Raw genomic sequence first — 23160 nt, 5'->3', positions numbered from 1 at the left:
TTGGCTTTTATCCTGTGGCAAAGAGACCCGTACCCAACACAGATTGAGACATGATGAAAGAGGTGTTTGGGGAAGATTAATGTGGCAATGGCAAGCAAGATGGATGAGGTGTGAGGAGGAGACTGAACACAGGGTGACAAGAAGCTATAACTCTTGACTGGTCACATTAATGAAGGTGAACGGTGGTGTGGATCACCTAAGACAGCAGGTAACTTCATGCAGCATTTTAATGTGGCTTTGGAGTATGCTTCTGGCTTTGCATTCCAGGAAACCACAGAAGAAATTAGCAGGAGACTCGAAAAGGATGAGTCAACCCACCTCTCTGGTCAACCCACCTTTGCAACTGCTCCAAGCTTAAGACCAAGTAATCAGTTTTAGTGTAAACAGAAATAAGTATGTAGCCTCTGAAGAGATAAACTTCATTGATTCTAACTTCCTGATTCTTTTGTTTCCAGGGCAAGAAAACCACCAAGGATTTGGGCATCAACTTTCTCCTCCTCCTTTCCAGCTACTATGTTGTCAGCTAACTGCATTCATCTTATTCAACAAATACTGAGTAAGCAACTACTATGTGCCAGGCCCCATGCCAAATTCTTTACTAACATCAATATATTCAATCCCCATAATGATTCTATTGAAGCAGAAACTGAGGGTCAAAGAAGTGAGGTGGCTTGCCTAAGACACAAAGTTATTAAATATCAGAGCCAGACGTTCCAGTCAGGCCTGCATGTCACTCGGGGCCTGGTTCTATCATCTAATTATCCTATAGGAACAAGAGAAAAATTACCAAGTTGCTGTAACTTCCTCAACTGAACTAGAAGGCACATATAATATGGTGAGTGTGTCAATATAATTTCCCAAGTGCCAGCTTTTCTCCCAAGCCTTTGCCTACATCCAGGAGAATGCTGTGATCCCAAACTGAACTCAGTATGACTTGATACCAACCTCCTGAACTCCAAGCTTATCAAGACTACCAAGCCCTAAATAACCCCCAAATAGAGTCCCTATTCAAAGCCATAAAATATGGTAGAAGCTGCTCTTCAAAAATATAGAAGAACTTGGTATTTGTCATTAATCTGAGAGGGAGAAACATCCCATTAAACTTACCACTGGAAAAAAAAATGGAGGCATGTTTAATGAGCAAATAGTGTTTTAGAAAAGAGGCCGGTGGACAGGAAATCCAATGCAATTCTGTCTTCAAACATGAAGATGCTCCTGAAGAATTTGAAATACAGTTAAATGGGAGAGGTACTGTCTTGACTCCCATTTTACATAAAATCATGCTGGATAATTAAAAGAACCCAATGTCAGAGTTTAATGTGGTGTGGGCTTGTTAGCTATGATGAAGCTCTGAAAGGCTAAACATAAACTGTTTTACATAGGTTTTGTCTTATTTAAAAAATATCTATATGCAAGTTTAAAGTTCTTCATCTGTGTAAAATCCTTGCAAAGTCTTATGTTTGCATTAAAAACAGACATGCCACAGAAAAGGCATGCATATCTCATTCTCTGGCCTGTGGCGTTTGTTTTTTTAAAATCCAAGGCAGACAAAATTCTCAAGTTTCAAGGATTGTATCTAGCCAAGACAACACGAAGACGAGTGCCCTGCTGTGGTAAAGCAGAAAGAAATCAAGAGACACGGGTTCGAGGCCCGGCTTTGTAACTCACTCTCTGGGTGACCAGTTACTTCCTTTCAGCTTTCTTTTCTGTAAAACATGGGGACTAGACTAGAAAACCTTAAGAGATCCTTCCAGCTGTGTGACCAACTGGCCAGCCACAGGGAATTCCACTTCTCTTTCTCTTCTATGCAGTGCCGGGCAAGAGTAGATGATCTAATCCCTCCAGGTGGGCTCGTTTGAAGAAATGTCCTGCTGAGACCATCCGAAAGGGGAGAGAAGAACTGCCAGCCAGGTTTCAGTAGGTCTCCCTGCTTTCACTCCCATGGCCTCACTGGCCTTGGCACAGGGCTAGGGCACAGACAAAACTAGGAACCTCATCCTTCTGACTCATTTGTCTAGCTACCCTCATGTGCTTCACCAGGCTGTTGCCAGGGTAATAAGTGGCCCCACCACAGGGTCACAGAGGGGCAACACATGGGGGGAGATGGTAAGCCTTTCATGCTAAAGTCAAGCCACAGGAGGATTTACAACACCCACAAGTTAAATTTTAAACCTGTCTTCTCCTTGGTCCTCTAAATTGCTCCTTTCCACAAATGGTGGCACCCACGACTAAGCAAGCTGTTCTCTCAACAATGCTTAGCCACCACAGTCCTTCTCAGCTACCTATATTTAATGAGTACCTACTATGTGCCAGATACTTTTCCATATTACCTTGCTAAATAACATAGTGGGCAAGTCACTCGTTACCATCTCTACGTTACATTTGAGTACCTGAAACTCAGAGAAGTGAAGTAATCTCCCCAAGGTCACACAGCTTGTAAACAGCAGAGTCACGGTTTGAACCCAGACTGTCTCACTTCAAAGCCTATCTTCTTTCAGCTCTCTAAATCTTCCTCCTTGATACTCAAGGAAGCGACCTTGGGGAGGGGGTCATTTAACCAATTCTCCCATAGGACAGGATTTCATTCCAGAATATCCACCTCCCCTGACAGGGAGCTCATCACTATGCTTAGAAGCCCTTTCCATCGTTCATCCTCTCTCTCGGCTATTATTATATTCCTCCCACCAACCGCTTTGAATTCCACTCTCTGGACCTAATTTTGCTTTCTGGGCCTCAAAGAACAGGTCTGATTCTTCTTCTAGTGGGGCAAAACTCAGACATTCAAAACTACCAAAATATCATCCCATGCAAATCTTTTCTTCTCCTGCTTATATATTTAGCTGTCCTATCCTACTATGTCTCACCAATGAGCTCAGAGGAAAAAGTAGTTGCTGTGTAGTTAAAAGAAACAAAAACAGGCCTAGATCTGGGATACAAAGGCCTCGCTCCTTGTTTGATTTCCAGGACACCCATCTCTCCTGGTTATCACTTGATTCTTAGTCCATCTCTGGCTGCTTCTCCCCAGTCCCCTTTCTGGGCTCTTCTTCAGCTGTGCCCTTAAAAGCTGGTGTTCTAAAGAGTTCTGCAGGATTCGCTTACTCTGCCCCCTCTCCCTCTGTGAAACCACCACTTCCACGGCTAATGACTTCCACATTGGGATCTTCAGCCCAACTTCAGAGCACTCTCCTGAACCTTGGGCCACATGCCTAATCGCTCTCCTGGAGTATCTGCCCAGATATCCCATGGGCCCCCAAGATTCATCTTGTCTCAGACTGAACTCAATATCTCCTCTTCCAACCAACTACTTTTCTAATGCTCCCCATGGAGGGAGGAGAGCCCAGACCACCACATCATCATCACACACATCACCACAATCAGACAGTTCCCAAGTCCTGTGGATTCTCCTTCCTCAACCCACCTCAGAGCCATCACAAGCACTGCCACCCTAGTTCGGGTATCATACTTTTCGACTGACCTGACTCACAGTTCTCCAAGAGCTTCACGTGTATGGGAAGACCTTAGCCCACTGCCTGGCACCTACAGCACCCACTAAACAACTGTCTGCGTAGCTCTCTTCTCCCAGGGTAAAATAAGAAGCCTTATCTCACAAGGATGTAGACAGAGTGTGTATATGGTAATTCCTAGCATTGAACCTGGAGCCTGGTGAGTTCTTAATAAATATTTAGTAAACGAGTCCGTGAAGGCAAGAAACAATGCCTATTCCTCCTCCTGTATTTCCCTCCAGTGTAAGACTGACCACCTAGTGTAACTTAATACCTGGGGAACGTAAATGAACCAGAGAAAAGCTCTTCACGGTATGTATGCTTTTCCAGTAAGCATTTTAAAATGAAGAGGACACACATCTTCTCTCTCTAAGGAGCTTATAAGACAAAGCAGGTAGGCACAGTGGAAAGAGAATAAATCTTGAAGTCAAAGATCTAAGTTTGAATTCTACTTTTCTGGTGCGTTTTTAAAAATAAACACCAGTGTGCTCTTGAATGACAAGAAAACACACAAAAGAGCGAGACCTGAGCTTGTCTGGGGCAATTTCTTCTTTCATCCTGTGAACCAGAACTCTGAAATACTCAGCAACACATACTATTTAGTTGTAACAAATATGTGGTTCTTAAACATGACAAATCACATCAGACGGGACCTTAAATGGTTAACATTTCAGTAGAATCTGCAACAGATGACAGCAGGCAAGTTCCAATCTTCGCTCCAATGTACATCAGCAGAACATGTCAAAACCTAAATTAAAAGTTTTCACTCGTTTAAAAAAAAAAAAAGAATCCTTTTGTTGGCAGTCTCCCACTGATGACACGCAACAATCTTTGCATATGAAATCGGCTACTCCCCTGCTTCACTGCTAACTTTGTAGAAGTTCCAAAGCATTTCTGGAGCAAGTGATCCATTTGGACCAACAATGCCAAGCTGGGACCTGAGCCCTGAATGAGCTAAAATTACCAAAGCAAGAAGAACGTGGCTTTGGAAGCTGTTTCCCCCAAGTGTGGGGTTTCTTCTAGTCAAGGGAGTGATAAAGAATGTTGACTTTTTCCAGGTGAACAAAGTTGAAGGAAACCTCCAAAACTCACTGCAGGTTTCTGTTCTGAAAAACAAGTTGCTGCTACAGGGATTCCTGTCCTCCCTACTTCTTCTCGCCAAGCATAACAAATGCACCTGTCTTCCCCAAGTTGGTGAGTTCCACTTGGGCTGACTGGAGTGGACTACGTGCCGGGCACTATGGATGCAGAGAGAAGGAAGGCAGGTCCCTGTCCTGGAGGAGTTCACTGTCTGGTAGGAAGACAGACCTATTCACGACTAACCAAAACAAGACACAGAATGCTAAAGATAAGTGAGGAACAGCAAAGTAAAAGGAGAGCTCCGAGGAAGGAGAGTTTCCCTTGGGGACTGAGGGTGAACAGGGAGCTGCCAACGTATCTGTCCACTCCTCTGTGGCATTCGTCCTCAGCTCACGGGACTGCAGGCATGTCACGTGTCTGCCTTCTCCACTGAAGGTGAGCTCCATGGGCAGAGGCCCCATCTCACACAATGATTAATCCATCCTCGTCGGCTCAAAGGAGTGCCTGAGGCAGTGTTCTCAAGATGGCATGAAGTACCGCAGGCCTGGGGGAGGCTGGAGAAATGGGGTTGGTCTGGGGCTGCTATGAACGCCCCGGCTGAGAAGCTTAAGTTTTATTCAGTAGGCAACAGGGAGCTACAGAAGGTTCTAAGGAGAGAAGTGACTTGACTAAGACTGTATTTTGGAAGATTTTTCTGACAGCAACTTGGAAAACAGATTGAGGCAGGGTAATCAATTAGAAGGCAGATGTGCTAGCTTAGATAAGAGGTGGTGCACGCCTGGATGTAGGCAGTGGTGGTAGAGTTGGAAAGATGTACAAGATAAACCACAAAGCCCACCTAGAAGGGGCCCTTTCTCTGTGCTGCCCTGGTGCCTGGCTTCCACCTCTATTTAGCACGTACATTGGGCCCTAAGACTACACTCACCCTGAGGATGATGCCCATTTCTTCTCCGTCATTCTGCCCGGACAGAAACCCCACATGGCAGGGCCTGAAAAGTTAACTTTTGTTTCGCCTGGATTGTGCTGTCATTTCAGTCCCAGGACCTCAGACCTGCGGATGCACTGGAGCATTCGCTTATTACAGCACCGGGCCTGGTGTACAGGAAGTAGAAGGGGGACATTTGACAACAAGAGGAATTTAGCACACCAAATAATAATAACATAGCCAAAGTGCCTGGAGAGAATGGCATCGAATTTTAAGACTCTGAGCTGAGAAAAACCAGTTGTGGCCCCATAAAGAAACCATAAATTCAATGCCATGAGCCCCAGTAGCAGACTGGACTGCAGTTAGATAATGGCAAGCTCTCCAAATGGGCTGTTCTCATTTTCAACACGCTGTCTGGCAAATAAATGAGAGTGATGAAGGAGACCACATCCAAAGGTGAGCCACACCTTGAGTTACGTGGACCATGGAGGATGGGACCTCTTCTGAGATTTCCTGAGGAAAATGACAACTTAGCAGAGAGGAAAGTGCGTGTGCTCTGTAGGAGGGAGGCTGGTGAGAGAGGGAGAACAGAAGGGGCTGGAAAACTCAGCATCTAAAACTGTTCCTGGGCTCGAAAACTTGACTTGAACTGTCTGCTTCACGGACAGCTCTTGTCTTGCCTTTCATTCCTTCCAAGCCTGCTGTGTGGCTGACGAGAACATCAGCTACTTTACGAAGGAGATTTCCAAGTGGGGGCCTGGCCCTGGAAGACCTCGGTTTCAAGTCTGGCTCTGTCACTCGTTAGCTATATAGCTGGAGAGGAGTCTCTGAGACTCAGTTGTCCTCATCTACACAATGGAAACAGTAACAACGGCAACCTCTACCAACAGGGTCCTGGGGAGGACTAGGAGAGAGAATGCACAGGCACAAAGTTAGACTGTCAGTAAAGGTGTGTTTGCTTTTTCCCCTTGAACTGAAATCAAGGCTATATACTGGGTCTGACACACGTGGAAACCATGATGTAGACCAGCATATGCTGGAAAATGCAAAGTCCCAAAGCAGCTGGCTTTGACATTTCCTGGATACAAGAAGAGGTACACCTGAAGACAGCTCTGAGTTGGCCTGGGCAAACGGTAAAGTACCGCGCTTCTCACCAAAAGCCATAAAACGGCCCCGAACTGCTCCTGAAACTACGCTTTTGGTGCCAGCGAGGGATTAATTACTCATGGCTAATGCACAAGAACATAGCTATCTCTGCCTCCCGCTTGAGGGCTCGCCGCCTCACATCTGGTCCCACAGCACCGTGGTATTCACAACTAGGAGATGCCAGAAGATGAGCTCCTTAAGACGAAGTCACTGCAAGCAATTCTCGGAGCCACCACATCCAAGATGGGGTTTCAAGACACATGGGAGAGTTCTTCCAGGACAAGTGAATTCCCAAACCTACCCTGGCCCTTCCAGTCAGGTCTGGAGCCAGGACAGTGGCTCCAATTTAAAAGCTAACCAGCTGATTGGAATTCTAAATGTGGCCTAGTCAACGGCAAGTTGTTTCTTTTTCTTCCCCTTGCTCTTCTCAAGAAAAAAACCTGAAGAGAGGTGGAGGAAAGTGCTTTTCAACTCACTTTGCTCAAACCGGAGCCACGCTTCTTCTCTGGATCTACTCTGCCAATTTCCAGATGTTGCCTAGGTCTGTTTGTGCCTGTGTGTTATTTTAACTGTCTGTTTTCAATAACCCTAGAGATTTATCAACATTCCAACTTGGAGGATGAATAGTCTATAGATTCAAGATTCATGGTCCTCACACCAATAATTACGTGTGTCTTACTGAAGAAGACTTTTGTCAATTTCCAAACTCAGAGTCTGTGGGGGCTGCCATCTGCCTCAGCAGCCTCTCTGCGGTGCCTGAAGAGCAAAGCACAGTGGTGATGTTTACTGCATGAATAAGTGGATGCAGGGACAATCTCTAAAAGAGGAAAGCAGCTATTACACACTAAAACACCTACCTACCACGGACTCCTTCTGACCACATCACTCTCCGCCTCCTAGGGCCCTTCCAGATCTAGGAGTATAATAGAATCATTAAGAGCATGCTTTCTCTTCTTCTAGCCAAGGGGAAGCTAAGGTTACAACCTACCTATAACCTCCTCGGGCCTATACTGTACTCTTGGGGAAAAGTCTCCTAATCCCTTCCTTCAGGTAATTAAAAGCAAGCAAACAAATGAAATAAAACCTAATCCGCTACAAGGGTTTCCCTTTTCTACATACTTTCCTTCATTCTGTTCTTCCGGCCTCAGGCATGCCCAGGTGTTGTGTGTGTGGGGGGGCGGTCTATACCACTGTGCCCCAGGGCTTGCCAGAGAGGTGGTCAGGACACAGTCTGTCCACAAGGGCCCCAGGTGCTCATAGGGTTCCAGTTCTTCTTTCACTCCTCAACTCTGGCAAACCTACTTTCCAGAGGCAACAGGAGGTGATGGAAAGGAACTTTTCATGAACCACAGCTCTAAGCTACTGCTAATTTGCCACGGGACCCTAGGAAAGTCACTTCTCTGTTTCAAGCCACAGTTTCCTTATTTGCCAAATTTAAATATGATACATGCTGAATTCATCTCTTAAGGAAAGCTAAGGAAGTTGGAAAAAACAGGAAAGGTCTCAAACTACAAAATGCTAGCAATGTCTCCTAACCCCTGGTCTTCTCTTCCAACTGGAGGGCAGGGTGGTTTACTGTCTCTGTCCACTCTGAGGTGCACCCTCCTTAGCAGCAACAGCTAAAAGGCTGCTCCCCAAAATGGAAGTGATACTTTCCTCATCCACTCATATCTGTACCCAAGCCTCCTGAAACTAGCTGGGAAAGAGGATCCACTGACTTTACAAAGGAAAAGGTGCCTCGGCATGGCAGAAAGAACCTGGTGAAGGAGGCTAGAGGGCTGGTTTCTAGTCCTGCCACCAAGTGAACCTTAGCGTCCTCATCTGTCAAATGGGGATGAGACCACCTGCCTTGCCTATTTCTCAGGGCCCTGGGAAAGCAGGAATGGGAGGTCTGGTCTCATCCTGACCTAGAAACTCTTTCCTGGCCCTCAGCTCTCACTCAGAGAGCCTTCCGGGAGATTCAATAGGGGTGTGGAGTCTGAGGGATGCTAAAGTGCCACTACTGCTTTACCTCTGCCACCTAGCCAGGGAGGGGCAGGAGAGAGTGGCACCCAGTACCCAGTGATCAAGGCCTCTTCATCCTGTCCAATGATGGCCCGAATGAGACAAGGATGTCATAGCTTCCCTCTGTAAAGAGGGACTCCCACCTGGCAGAGTCCGACAATATCAAGCCTTGCCTCTCACTCCCAGGCGGTACTAAGGGCCTTAAAGGGAGAGACAGACAGCTAGAGAAACTTGAGGAGACAGAAGGCGCAGAGAGGGAAGGAACTGAGAGAGAGGTAGAGAGAAGGTGAGAGACAGAGAAATGAAGGTACAAACAGGCGGGGAGAGAACAGGAAAGTGAGGGAGCCGAGAAGAGACAAACAGAAAGAGTAGGACAGACACAGAGAGATGGAGACAGACTGACAGCGCGGGAGGTGTCGGGGAGGCGGGGAAGACAAAGGGGACCATCTCGTGTTTTTAACTGGTCTGGCCTTCTAGAGACACCCCGTCCCCTAAAGAAAAGCCTACGGGACAGGAGAAGGGGGCCGGAACAAGCAGCGGCTCCCCCCGGGCCCCTCCCCGGCTCCCGGTCCCCGCCCGGCCCCCGAGTCCCTCCCGGACCGCTCGCTCACCTGCCAGCGCCAAGATCTGGGCCTTGTGGAGCAGCAGCGCGCCCCAGTCGCGGGGGGCGCGCGGGGGGCTCTCGGGCCCGGCGCCCAGTTCTTCCGGGCCCCGGTACACGGCGTACACCTTCTGGTTGTCAAAATCCAGCCGCGAGCGGGGGCTGAAGTCGCGCACGCACGACACGGGCAGCGCGTAGCAGACGTTGTCCTCCAGGAACCGCACAAAGGCGTACATGGTGGGCGCCGGGGGCGGGCCCCGGTCGGCCGGTCAGCCCGCGGGGCGGGCGCGGAGGTGGGGAGCCGGCGGGGGCCGCAAGCCGCGCGGCCGGGCCGGGGGGCGGGGGCGGCTCCCGGGACCCGGGCTCCCCCCGCTGTTATTGTTCCTGAAAGCACCGCTCTGCCAATCGGCTGCTCTCGCCTGGGCGCGGAACCTGGAGGGAGGGGGGCGGGGGGCGGAGGAGGGGGTTTGGAAGCGCACCGCCACTCGCGAAGTCAGACCCGAGCAATCACAGCCGGAGCGCGATTCGCCGAGGGAGGGGAAAGGGCAGAGACGCTAAATCGCGATAATGATAGTAACAATAGCCTTGCAGGAAAAAAATGCATTGACTAATATTCAAAGTCGCGCCGCGTGCAGGATTTGTGGCTTCAACGGTCGCACTACAAAACAAATTGCATTGCAACAAAACTGCACTGCACAGGAGAGGAGAGTGTGAGAGAATAAATGCAGGGCAGGGGGCAATCTTGTTTGGATTCCTAAGTGTAAACTTGCACTTGAAAGAGAGCAGAATTTGGGAGTGTATCAAATAATTGAAACCGCTCCTCTCAACCCCTTTAGTTCATTGTTGTTTTGTTTTTTTCTTTCTGGCAAAAACCGCCAGCTCCCCTGTGGGGAGGGTCAGTCAGCCAGAAATGTTCCCCCTGTGCTGCCAAACTAGTTCTGACCAGAAACTGGGGCTTATCTGGGATTTCCAGTTGGACCAGCTGGCTGGGGCAGTGGAGTGTTTGTCAAGGGCCCCTCTCAGCTGGAGGAAGCAGTGTAGCTTTTCTCCCCTGTAGTCTTCCTCCAGTGAAGCACACCTCCACAGAATGCCTGTCACTGAACTGGGACCAGTTGGAATGAGCAGGGAGCGGAGGGGTGGTCGTGGTCGGAAGAAGGCAAACCCAGGGCTAGCTGGGCATTTCTGGAGCACCTCGAGGAGTTCTGACTGGGCTATGTGTCATAGGAACCCCATCCTACATTAGAGGGGGTCAGCATCCTTGCACTGACGCCTCTGAGAGGGTGGGCTTTGTATCAGATATGACTACTTATATTCCTGGCACCTGATAGGGGCTCAGTGAATTTGGGGTGAAAAATAGTAATAAATAAAAATCCACATTCAGTCACACCCATACTCTTATTCAAGCGACCAATATACACTGGGTATGTGCTACATGCCAGATTCTGGGCTAAAGGCTGGTGGTAGAGAGATGAACAGACAGCACAAACACCTGGATCTCTTGTGGTGTAAGACAGTGTACCAGAACTTGAGTCTCAATGTTGGATTCCTGTGCCCAAATTAGGTTACTATATGAATACCACACCTTCTCTGTCCTGGAAACCCTTACAATCTGGTCTGAAAGTATTAAAAAAGTGTAAGTAAGTAATTATGTTATGGTGAGAAAAGTGTTCTCATAGAGGAATGCTGAATTGAGGTGGCAGGCTGAATTAAATGTTATATTTTTTAAAAAAATTCATTTTAATGAACTCAACCTGTAAGAAAAAGACAAAATAAATGTGCCAAAATGTTGTTTCTTAGTAGTGGTGGGCGATTTTATTTTCCTTTGTGTGTTTATATAACTATTTGCCACAATAAGCAGGGATTACTTTACAATCAGAAAGCATTACACGTTATTTTTTTTAAAAAGCGCTGGGCTCACATTTCAGATCAGCTACACTAATGATTCAGTAGATAAACCAAAACCCTCCAGATGATTTCACTGTGATTTGGGGAGTACATTATACAGGTGAGGGCCATCAACATGCAGCTCCCAGATCCAAACGTACAGGTCAGATCTAGTTCCCTTCAACTTAGCCTCTGGCATATATGCAGTGACAGCCAGTTATGAACACATGTTGTCCTGATACAGATGGTGAACCTCTGTTGCCCCACATACTTATGGACAAAAGAGGAGCCACACTGAATCGTTCCAGCAGGTTTATCTTCATGATTATGATTTCTTTGGACTGATCTTACATGAGTTTTTATTTTAAGAATACATTCCTAGGGTGGTCAAGGGGAAGTAATATGTAGCAAGACTTCTGATAATTCGCAGGATGAGTCGTGCAGAGTTGGCCATATTTAATGAAATACCATGAAGCTCCAAACTGTTTGCGAAATCATTTCAGGCAGCACCATGGCCAACCTCCTAGCCCATCTAAATGAGAGTGGCCTCAAAATACATTACCAATCTCATCTCTACCACCTTCCTGCACACAGTACACTCCAGAAACGTTACACTAGTTGACATTTCCCGAGAGAGCATGTTTTATCAGGTCTCAAGCCTTTGTGCTTGGTTCTGCCCTCATCCTGGGAAGTTCTTCCTCCTGGAGTGCACAGTGACCTCAGCCTCCCCTGAAGGCCAGCTCAGATGTCACCTCCTCTCTGAAGCTTCCCCAACCAGCCTCTCTCCTCAAGCACAGGCAGTTTCTTTCTACTATTTTGTCCCAGCACCTTTTATCTTCCTTCATTAGAATGAGCTCTTTGAGGGGGGACAAAAAAGCCGTGTAACCTCAGCATCCCGGGATCCTAGCACAGGGCTGGGGAGAAAACGCTTATAAAACAAATGCATTAAAGAAAGACACAGCATGAATAACAAACCTCTTGCGTGGTTTTTCTGAACGTTTGTCCCTTCTTTTCAGAGGTGGGGCTGAATCCCAGCTCTGTCTTTCCCATTCCTGGTGATCAAAGTGCAGATCGCTGAGTCTACTTCTTGTGAGACAGACACATCCATGAACATATTAAGTATCCCTGCACCCTCAGGTTCAAACAAATTCTCCATCCAAGTCAGTGTAAATCGTTCTCATAAGGGGGCAGTTCCATTTTCCAAGAACCCAGAAAGAAGAAAAGAACAAATAATGACATGGATGCCAACAGAGTAAACACGGACTCCATTCACCTTGCATGTAGGTGCACAGAATGGATTCTAGAGAAGCAATGGCATGTACAAGAGACTCAAAGAGACACACTTCAGCAGCCTAAGGGCAACAGAAAGACACCCAGCGTTCCTGCTTTCTGTGTGTATCACACAGTCAGTCTTTTAACACAGCTTCTAGAGAACCTACTAAGTGTGCCTCCTCTGTCCTAGTGAAAACCGGAGTCAAAGTACCTCTTTGATCCAGAGACTGTTGCTCCAGGCTTTACACATACCAGAAACTAAAGCTGTTGATAGATGATTCATTGATTGGCACACAAAGACAGTTCAAAAGTACAGATTTCATACTTAAAGAGGTGGCTAAAGATGTCAAGTTCAACCAGATCACAGTTGAATCCCCTCTTCAATATCCCTGCCAAGTGTTCATCCAGATGCTTCTTATATAGTTCTAATGTTAGGAAGTTTACCAGCACGCCTTGTCTTTGGGACACTACTGACTGTTAGAAACGTCTTTCATACTTACACTGAGGAAGAAGCTTTCACCTTGTAGCTGTCATACTAGGTTCACCACCAAGAGTCTCATGCCAGCCCATCAGATATGGAAGAACTGGGGATCCTATCTCATTAGGATCTTGTTTATCTTCTGCCCAGACATCTTCACTTCCTTCACCTATCTCTCCTCATATGACCTGGTTTCAGTGATGATCATTGTGATATCTACTTTTCCTTCAAAGTTTACTTACAAACCAAGCATGCCAGGCAACAAATATATATGATTTCAATTAATTTCACACTGAACCCTTGAAGTGGGTATTATAAACCCCATGATAGAGTTAAGAAAATTAACAAAGCAGTCTGGCTCTGGGGAATCCTGGAAGGCCTGTGGTCATATTTGCATTTTAGACATTTTAGACTAGAAGCAGTGTGGGGTAAGGATTGGGGGGGAAGCAAGACTGGGGAGTGGGAGGCCTGTGATGAGGTTGACTGTCCTCTCCCTGCCCCTCCCCTAACTCCCTCTTTCTACCAGCCAGATGTACTTTGCCTCTTGTCCAAGTCATTTTAATGGAGCAGAAAATGTACACATATGGGGCAGGTTTGCAACTGTGTCTGCATTGCACTTTCCTGTTGAGTTTTGCAGAGCCTTGGGTTAATGTCAAGCTCCTTCAGCTTAGCCAGCTGAAGCATGATCGGGGCAGCAGGGGGACTTATGTTTCATATTACTGCATGGAATTCTCAGTGTACTTTGTAAAACTATTTTAAGGAGACCTGGTTTCTGTGAGTTTTTAAAGCAACTGGAGCGTGTCTTTTCAACCTCTCTGCTAATGATTGACCACATTTTTTCATGATTTTGCCTTTTTTCCCTGTGATATTTAATTTGACTTTTTAAGTATTTGCTTTTTAAAATTTTTATTTATTTTTTTTTATTCTGCCCAGAAAAGCAACTTGCTGTGCTATGAGCTCAGGGCTATTGTCTTCTCAGGCTGATTCAAGGAAGGAATGTTGATACATGGCCAGGAGGATCTGGGACTGTTGGTAGGCCCATGCTGGGCATTACCCTGAACTGCTACTATCACCCAAAGGCAGTGGCATCAACCCAGTATATCTGTGTGAACTCCTGATAATGAAATCTGGTTGACTCTGGTGGTGGGGTTTTGGGCAGGGGAGGAGAGGGCAGGAGACAGGGGGAAGGAAGAGAGCAGTTGCTCATTGAGTACAACCTCAAAGCCCAGTGAACACTGCCTGGAGTTAGAGGGAATGCCAACTTGTCATATAGGCAACCACCTGGAGGGCCAAAGGAATATGGGCTTTGGAATCAGACCAAGGATTAAATCTTGACTTTGCCACATTTTTGCTGTAACTTTGGGCAAGACACTTTGCCTCCCTGAGACTCAGTTTGCTTACACATAAAATGAGGCTAATGATATGTATCTTCTGAATGTATTATGAGATTTGGGGCAGGAGTTTTTACCCTCTCTGTGTATCAGAACCACCTGGGGAACTTAAAAAAATATCCCACTCCCAGGTCCTATCCCCTAAGATCCTGATTCAATTCGTCTGGGGACGGGACCTGGGAAATGATTTTGTTTTTTAATTCCCAGATTATTCTAACATCAGACCAGTTGAGCACCTCTGAGTTGGAAGATTTTAAGGTAACATGGCAGTCACATAAGAATTGCTCAACCGGGGCTTCCCTGGTGGCGCAGTGTTTAAGAATAGCCTGCCAATGCAGGGCACACGGGTTCGAGCCCTAGTCCAGGAAGATCCCACATGCCGCGGAGCAACTCATCTCGTGTGCCACAACTATTGAGCCTGCACTCTAGAGCCCGTGAGCCACAACTACTGAGCCCAGGTGCCACAACTACTGAAGCCCGCGTACCTAGAGCCCATGCTCCGCAAGAAGAGAAGCCACCGTAATGAGAATTCTGTGCACAGCAACGAAGAGTAGCCCCTGCTCAAAACAAGTAGAGAAAGGCCGCATGCAGCAACGAAGACCCAACGCAACTAAAAATAAAATAAATAAAAACAATTAAAAAAAAGAAAAAAAGCATTGCTCAACAAATCCTAGATATTATTTTCAGGGTAAATATACAGGGCTCTGAAATGTCTATGTAACCTCTCTTGGGCACAATAATTTCTTTGTTTGAAAAATGACATACCAGTGTGAAGTGAAGACAGTATATTGTAGTCTTAGGTCCTATATACAAATCCTGGCCTAATAAGTAAGGTTATTTTTACTAAGTGTGGCCATGGACAAGTTTCTTAGTCTCTCCAAGCCTCACTTTTTTCATGGAAATATTAATACAGCTTCATAGGGTTGTTATGAGAATTAACATTTTAATAATCCATGTAAAATGCTTGGTACAGTGCCTGACATATAGTGAGTTCTCAGTATACGATAGTTCCTATTACTATTATTATTATCATTATTATTACTAGAGCTCTTATCCCCATGCTGAAAGATGCCTAATAAAGGTTTACTGAGTCACATTGAATATAATGAACTAAACTATGCTGGTAATTATCCAACAAGCACTCCACAATGCTTCCATGCCAGTGCCATCCCCTTTAAACCACAGCCTGTGGGCACGGGTGGTAGTCACCAAAGGAGTTCCCAGATCTCACATGTTCAAACGTCTCTGAGGCTACAGGCCTTGCCCAAACCTGCAGCAAACACTTCCAAGATAATGTGTTTGGAGCCATTCATTCTTTCAAATTGACTTTTTGAGTATTTTCTTAGAAGAAAAAAAAACTTGTATGTATTATATAAAATGTAACATGTAGACGCATTTACAGCAGTCTGAAGCCTTGTGAACGCCTGATCAAGCAGTCAACACAATGGTCAAGTTCAACCAATCAGACCTCTGCTATATTTTGATCTCCTGTGGGTCACACTCTGGAGCTGGTTACACGGATGATCTGAATCCAGGCATTTTAGTCTAGGTGTGTGTACTCCACATAAGCAACACAAAGCAAAAGAATTCCCCGTGGTTGAAGACCAAAAGAAATGTATGAATAGAAGAGAAAGAAGAAATGCTGTCACAAGGGAAGAGCATTTGAATTGGTTTTGAAAAACAAACAAAGAAATTGGCCTACCTGGGACTTCCCTGGTGGCGCACTGGTTAAGAATCCGTCTGCCAATGCAGGGGACACGGATTCGAGCCCTGCTCTGGGAAGATCCCACATGCTGCGGAGCAACTAAGCCCGTGCGCCACAACTACTGAGCCTGCGCTCTGTAGCCCACGAGCCACAGCTACTGAGCCCATGTGCCACAACTACTGAAGCCCTCACACCTAGAGCCCATGCTCCACAACAAGAGAAGCCACTGCAGTGATAAGCCTGCGCAACGCAACGAAGAGTAGCCCTCACTCGCCGCAATTAGAGAACGCCCCCGTGCAGTAACGAAGACCCAACACAGCCAAAAATAAATAAATAAATAAATAACTTTAAAAAAAAAAAAAAAACTTAAAAAAAAATTGGGACTTCCCTGGTGGTGCAGTGGTTGAGAGTCCGCCTGCCGGATGCAGGGGACACGGGTTTGTGACCCGGTTCGGGAAGATCCCACATGCCGCGGAGCGGCTGGGCCCGTGAGCCGTGGCCGCGGAGCCTGTGCGTCCGGAGCCTGTGCTCTGCGACGGGAGAGGCTGCAACAATGACAGGCCTGTGTACCGCAAAAAAAATAATAATAATTGGCCTGCCTGAGAAGGAGGCAACTTGCCTCAACTATGAATTTCAATTAGGGGACTATTAGTTTTAGAAGCTGCCTCTGGTTTCCCTTATTAAATTAACTCATTCTGTTATTTTTCAGCTGAAATGTCACTTCCCTAGGAAAGGCCTGCCTGGCTTGTTCTTCCCAGCCCCCTCCACAGACTAGCTCAGGAACCTGCTACCTATTTCCACAGCTTCTTATATTTTTCTTCATGGAACTTATCGTAGTATATAACATATATTTATTCTATTATTGTCTGTCTCTGCCACTAGATCGAAAGCTCCACCAGAGAAGAGACCCTATCTTTCTTCTTCACCACTGTATCCTAGCACTTAGCCTGTCACAAGGCAGACCCTAAACAAACACTTGCTGAATGAATGCATGTCTGAAACATAGACCCTGGAGAAGACAGAAGCCCCCAAGGGTGAGGAGGGAGAGGTGTCCCAAGGGCCTTGTTTTGTTCCTCTGAGTCTTACCTTTCCCTTGTGAGTGTCTCTCTGTTTCTGGGATCCCACCATGTCTAGCTGCCATAATCTGGCCCCAACAACAATAAAACCTCTTTTGTAGTTTTCCCTTAGAGCAACTAGACAGGTTGACATTTTCAAAATGTTTTTCTAAATACACGGAGAGAAAAAATTGCAAATAATTACAGAAAAATAGTCACGTGGACAATCATATATAGTTGACATACACTGGAACCAACAATAATGTAATAGCATCAGGAACCTCACTGACACAGTCCCTGGGCTTCCCAGGACACAAGATGGTGATTTTGCCACATACTACAAGACTAGACTTTCTTCTTACCCTGCTGTTGGCTGGATGTCATTGACTCTAACCCCCTACTCAGGGGTAACCCTGACTCATTCTAGTCTTCTGATGATTCCAACATGATTTGGGAAGTAACAGGGCAACTGTCCTTCAAAGACCACATGCTAGTTCTCTGGTTACGATCTCTGCTCATCTCAAGCACCCATGGCTCAGAATGTCTGCCCTTCAGAGGTCCACAGAGGGCCAGAGTGAACCCCACATTTCTATCCACTCTTAGGCTTTTGTTTGATAACTCTGGGCTGCTATTCTGGGTCAGAGGCACACAACGGAACATTCTTTCAGGGAATTAAGTCTTCTCAGAAGCACACAGCAAACCATGAATAATTCTGATTTTCTTAAGAACATATCCTAACCATACCATAAATTCAGTACAAAATCAGAAGAAAGGAATGAAAATGTAACTAACAATTATTGATTTCTGTGATAGGATGTATACTGGCTGCTTTAGACATATCTCCTTTAATATTTTCAGAGCACCCATGAGATTTTATATCTCCATTTTTCTGATGAGGAAACTAAGACTTATAGAGGAGATAGGAGTTGTTTATAGTCATGTGGAAAAGACCTGAACTTCAGGTTCTTGATCCAAAGCCTGGTTTCAAGGGCTGTTTTGATATGGGCCTTGCCTCAGTTTCCTGGGCAACAAGGAGCTGAATTGATTGTGGAGTTTAATCCCCACTTCCCTTTCTTAGAGGCTTGAATCCTGACTAGAAATCTGAGAACTAGATCTTAGGGGAAAGTCCAATATCTATCTTAGGGTTCCAAGCATCCCTAAATTGAGTAGCTAATGATTCTGAGAAGACTGATGATATGACTACTATGACTACATTATCTGGGGTTTCTGAAACCATGGCTACTTACTCCAGAGACGTTGACGTTTTCAAGAACTCTGAGGTTTCTAACTGCTCAAGCAGATCTCTATATTCTTTTTTTTTTTTTTTGCGGTACGCGGGTCTCTCCCGCGGAGCACAGGCTCCGGATGCGCAGGCTCAGCGGCCATGGTTCACGGGCCCAGCCGCTCCGCGGCATGTGGGATCCTCCTGGACCGGGGCACGAACCCATGTCCCCTGCATCAGCAGGCGGACTACCAACCACTGTGCCACCAGGGAAGCCCGATTTCTATATTCTTACACTCTCTGTTGATGGCCAGGGACAACCTGGGGATTACCTGTTACTGCATGGTCTGGAGGGAGCCTCTTCTGAGCCAGAACAAAAGAGGATCAGAGAGCTCCAGTGAGAGAAATCTCTGTGAGAAGTGTCACTCCCACCCCATTCTTACCCTGCTATCACTTGGAGGAATAAGAACAAGAATAGGAATAATAGCCATGAACTTTTGTGGAATGTTTTGTGGAAGGCTTTACATACATTTCTCATTTAATCCTCAAAGCAATCCTGGGTGGCAGGTACTATTAATATCAGCCTCATTTTAGAGCTGAAGAAACCAAGGCATAGGGATATTAGGTGCCCAAGGTCACACAGGAGTAAATGCTGGAGCCAGGATTCAAACTCAGACTACCTGACTCTAGAGGCCCAACTATGGACCTCTACCCCAGTTCTGGCTCCCTCTGAGTCTGACTCGTGCCCCACTGAGGGTGATTAGTGCCTTTCTAGCTAGAATGGGGAGATGACGGATCATCCATCCTCAGAAGGTCATATACTGGTTTTCTAGGGATGTCCAGACCACTTTGATTGGTCCAGGTGAGACCCTGGTAGGCACTATCTCAAGAAACATTCTGGAGTTCATTAATATTCTCATCCTATGTTGTAGTGGATGGAGTGTACTAGATTCAATCTGCAGTATAAGGACGGCTTTCTTTTATTTACTCAAAATCAGTTTCCTTATTTAGTACCACAATAGGGCCACCTATTATGCCAACCAAAAAAAAAAGCTCTTGACCTCTAAGTTTTTCTATTATAATGGAAAATGACTCACGTATACAACATGCCACACATTTTGCTGTTGTTGTTGTTGATAGTTTTTTTTCATATATTACTTTAGTGCTTGTGGTGGGTGAATTGATGTGTAGGGTATCACAACCCCACCTCCCCTCCTTTACTATCAGGCGCACCTTTATTATCATGGAAAATAAATGACTAGAATAGAGGAAAAAGAGATAAAGGTGAGGCATTATTTTTTCCCTAAAGTACAGGATAGACAGAAGCAAGACACACGAGGGTATGTGAGACTCTGGATGAAGTGGCCAGAGTTTAACTCAACTGTCAGGCAGAGTAAGTCACTGGACAGGCCCCGCCCCTCCACCCTGCTAATGCGTCCTGCCACTTGGCTGGGCTGTCAAAGGGTCTCCAGTCTTTGAGCTCTGCTTCTGGCTTCGGCACCCATGGTGGAGAGGCAGCCCAGCACAGAAGGGGGTATGAGGCCATAGGAAAAATGAAATGTGCACAGGCTTTAGACCCAGATTTGGGTTCAATTATCGCTCCATCACCGTGGGCAAATTTCTGTCAGGTTTTTCAACTGTCAAATAGAGTCTTATAAGGCTGTCATGGGGTCTAACAGACTACGCGTGTAAAGTGCCCGGCAGGCTCAGTGCCTCACACACAGTAGGTTCCATGAAAACCAGTTGTCTTTTTCATTCTCATCTTCTGAGAGAGTCTCTGTTACCTTTTCCTCTTAGGAGGTCACAGGGTAATGACAGGATGGATTGCCAGAAGCCAGGTATTTTGGGACGAAGTATCTTCCCCTCCCTCTTCCCAAAGACTGGGCAGTATTACTGCAGAGATGCCACCCACCATCCTCTTCCTGGCCAACGCTGGGGCAGTATGCCACGTTTAAGAAAGCTGGAACTTTAATAAGATTGGTACTTTTATCTTACAAAGTTTTAGGACTTAGCTGAGTTTGGGGTTTTATTGTCTGCTTTTAAAATTATGTTCAGCTTTTGTACATTTAAAACACGCCTTTGAAATTGTGAAACACAGTGTTCTCAATCATAAAAAAGGATGAATTATGTTATGCTTTTCTGTTCCCATTTCTGGGTTCTTTTTTTGTCTCCTTATATGAATTTTTCTGTGATGTCCTGCCTTATGTCCTAACTCATCTGGAATACTAGCTGTGAAATTCTGGGCAAGATTCTTAACTCCTGTAAGACTGCCTCTCTCATTCATTCATTCATCTACTAATGACTATTTGTTGAGCGTTCATTATATGCCAGAAGCTTTTCTTAATACTTGGGAAACAGCAGAGAACCAGACAGTTTTCTTATCTATAAAATGGGAAACTAAACTTTTAGGATTGTTGAGAAAAGCAAACAAGATAATATATGTAAAAGAGAGGAAGAGGCAAAGAAAAGGACTGAAATTTATTGAGATTCCTGCTCTGTCCCTGCTAATGCTAGGTGCTTCACATGCAGGGCTCATAATAACCTTACAGATGCATCAGCTGAGGTTCAGAGAGGGAAAGTGAGGGCTCAAGTTACACCCTGGATTCAAACCTAGGATGAAGTTCCCACTCTGCTCTGTTGCTTCCTGTGGTCCCTGGCATACGACTTGTCATTTGGTAGGTGTGTTAATTCCCTTACCAATTCCATGTAGAATCTGGGAGGCCGTACTCTTCTTCTTGCTAGCTGATACATCTGATAGCACCAACTGTGATTTGGGTAGAGTAAGGGGTACTTGAATGAAAAATCCAAACCCTGTCCCCTACTTCCTTAGGGGACAAGATGCAAAGAAAACTCATGAAAGGCAGCGGTGTAGGGGGACATATACATTAAGGCTATAAATTTAAATTTGCTGTTGGAACATGCGAACAGTTATTAGTAACTCCAAGTCATCCGGGGAAGGACTCTGTGGTCCTCAGGCATCCAGACTCATCGACGTAGGAGACAGCTGGGACATGGCCTCTTGGCAAGAGAAACATTCTTTTCCCCAAGCCAACCTATCTCTGCTGCTGTGATTTTCAAGATGAAATGATCAAAACTCTATCTCTCTGACTCTTACCCCACCCCAAGTGGAGGCAGATCTCAACTGCACAAACAACGAGGTCCATTTTTCCACTTGAGATGTTCAATGTCCAAGGAAGAAAGCGTCTTCCAGGAAATGTTCACTTAGGGCCTGCACACTTTCAAGAGGCTGAGAGCAGCGTAGGAAATGAAACTACCCTGCTTCCACTTGGCAAGGGGGCTGCAAAACTGCCCCAAGCTAAACAAGTTGGACATATGCACCATTTTTTCTTCCATCTCTCTGTTTGGACAGGTCACAGCAAGAGCACAAAACAGATTTACCAACATAGGAGCCAGATAAGCACTGTCAACATGGTTTTAATTTTTTGAGCAAATCCTTATCTTGAGTATTATGAAAAGGAACGGCCATGCCAGCTGGTGCTTGCCACCACTGAGAAAACCTGTGAGGGTTACCAGAATGAAAAGGTAGACATGGGGGAAGCAAAGAAGAGCTCTGCATGCAAAGAAAGGGAAAAGAAACAAATCTTTTCCTTGGCATAAAGAAATTTCATCCTGAAGGTTCTTTTTTTTTTTCTTGGCAGAGTAATAAATACCTTAAAATAGCGTTATAAGACAGAAACAGAATCTATAGAAGCAGGAAACCAAGAATAGTGACTTCAGAGAACTTATAGCCCAAACCTCCCATTATAGAAATGATTAAACTGAAGACAGAGGACAATAATTTACCCAAAGTCAAAAAGTTTTTCTTTGACTAAATCAGTCCTGGAACCCAGCTTCTGGTGGGCCTTTCCTCTGTCCTATATTGCCATGCTCTCTCTTTTGCGGTACGCGGGCCTCTCACTGTTGTGGCCTCTTCCATTGCTGAGCACAGGCTCTGGACGCGCAGGCTCAGCGGCCATGGCTCACAGGCCCAGCTGCTCCGCGGCATGTGGGATCTTCCCGAACCAGGGCACGAAACCGTGTCCCCTGCATCGGCAGGCGGACTCTCTACCACTGCGCCACCAGGGAAGCCCTGCCATGCTCTCTCTTGATTACAGGGGAAAGTCTTCAGAAGAAGGTGTTCTAATCCATGCCTATGGCATTAGCTTACCTACTCCTAGAGAACCATACATAATTCATCATTTTCAAGGATTAGCATCATGAAGAAGCCTCTCCTAGTTGGGGAGGGGATGTCCGCTGTCACTTCCATCTGCCCTCTCTGTACTACCCTGTACTCCCCCACCCCCATCAATGGGACTCTCCAACACTCTGGCCAAAGCATGAACCCAACCCAGTTTGGGTTAGGTTGCCCTAAGCGTAGCTGATGCAGTCTGGACTCCCAAAGAGGCTTGACTGAAACAAAGAGGAAAGAAAAGGCAGCAGAATGTAGTAGAGTGATCTGAGCTTTGAAATCAGATAAACCTGAGCTCAAATCCCTGCTCCACAGCCCATTAGCTGTGCAGATCTGAGCAACTCACCTGACTTCTCTGAAGTTTGGTTTCCTTATCTGTAGTGTAGGTTGATTTACCTCCCAGGGTACTTGATAGATACAATTAAATAAGAGAGCATACAGAAAGCATCCGGCCCAGATCTTTGCACACAGTGGACACTGGTCTAAACAAAGCATTAAACAATCTGATTTAGAAAGCACAGGTGTACAGCCAAAACTCAAAAAATATTTCCTGGACCACTTTCTTTGAGCCAGATGCTGTGCTAAGTGTTGTGACAGAGACACACAAGACACGGGCCTTACCCTGCAGGAAATAACTTTTTCCTCAGTGTTATGGGTTGAATTGTGTCCCCCGCCAAAAGCTACGTTGAAGTCCTAACCCCTCAT

General features: G+C 45.9%; 2 protein-coding genes across 3 annotated transcripts in view; both read right to left on the bottom strand.

Annotated features, from left to right (window-relative positions):
- The window catches only part of BEND5 (BEN domain containing 5), a gene marked incomplete at both ends in the record, with an annotated part of 47524 nt that extends 38029 nt beyond the window's left edge, over positions 1 to 9495 (bottom strand). The window contains one exon of the mRNA XM_082679135.1: positions 9270 to 9495. Coding sequence (XP_082535261.1) covers positions 9270 to 9495 — 226 coding nt within the window. The remainder of the gene's footprint in view (positions 1 to 9269) is intronic.
- The window catches only part of AGBL4 (AGBL carboxypeptidase 4), a gene marked incomplete at both ends in the record, with an annotated part of 1409253 nt that overhangs the window by 255355 nt on the left and 1130738 nt on the right, over positions 1 to 23160 (bottom strand). The window lies entirely within an intron of this gene.

Source organism: Grampus griseus (assembly GCF_964374135.1).
Source record: "Grampus griseus genome assembly, chromosome: 1".
Taxonomy (NCBI): domain Eukaryota; kingdom Metazoa; phylum Chordata; class Mammalia; order Artiodactyla; family Delphinidae; genus Grampus; species Grampus griseus.
Note: the sequence above shows the minus strand (reverse complement) of the source record. Positions and strands in the feature narration are given on the sequence as shown.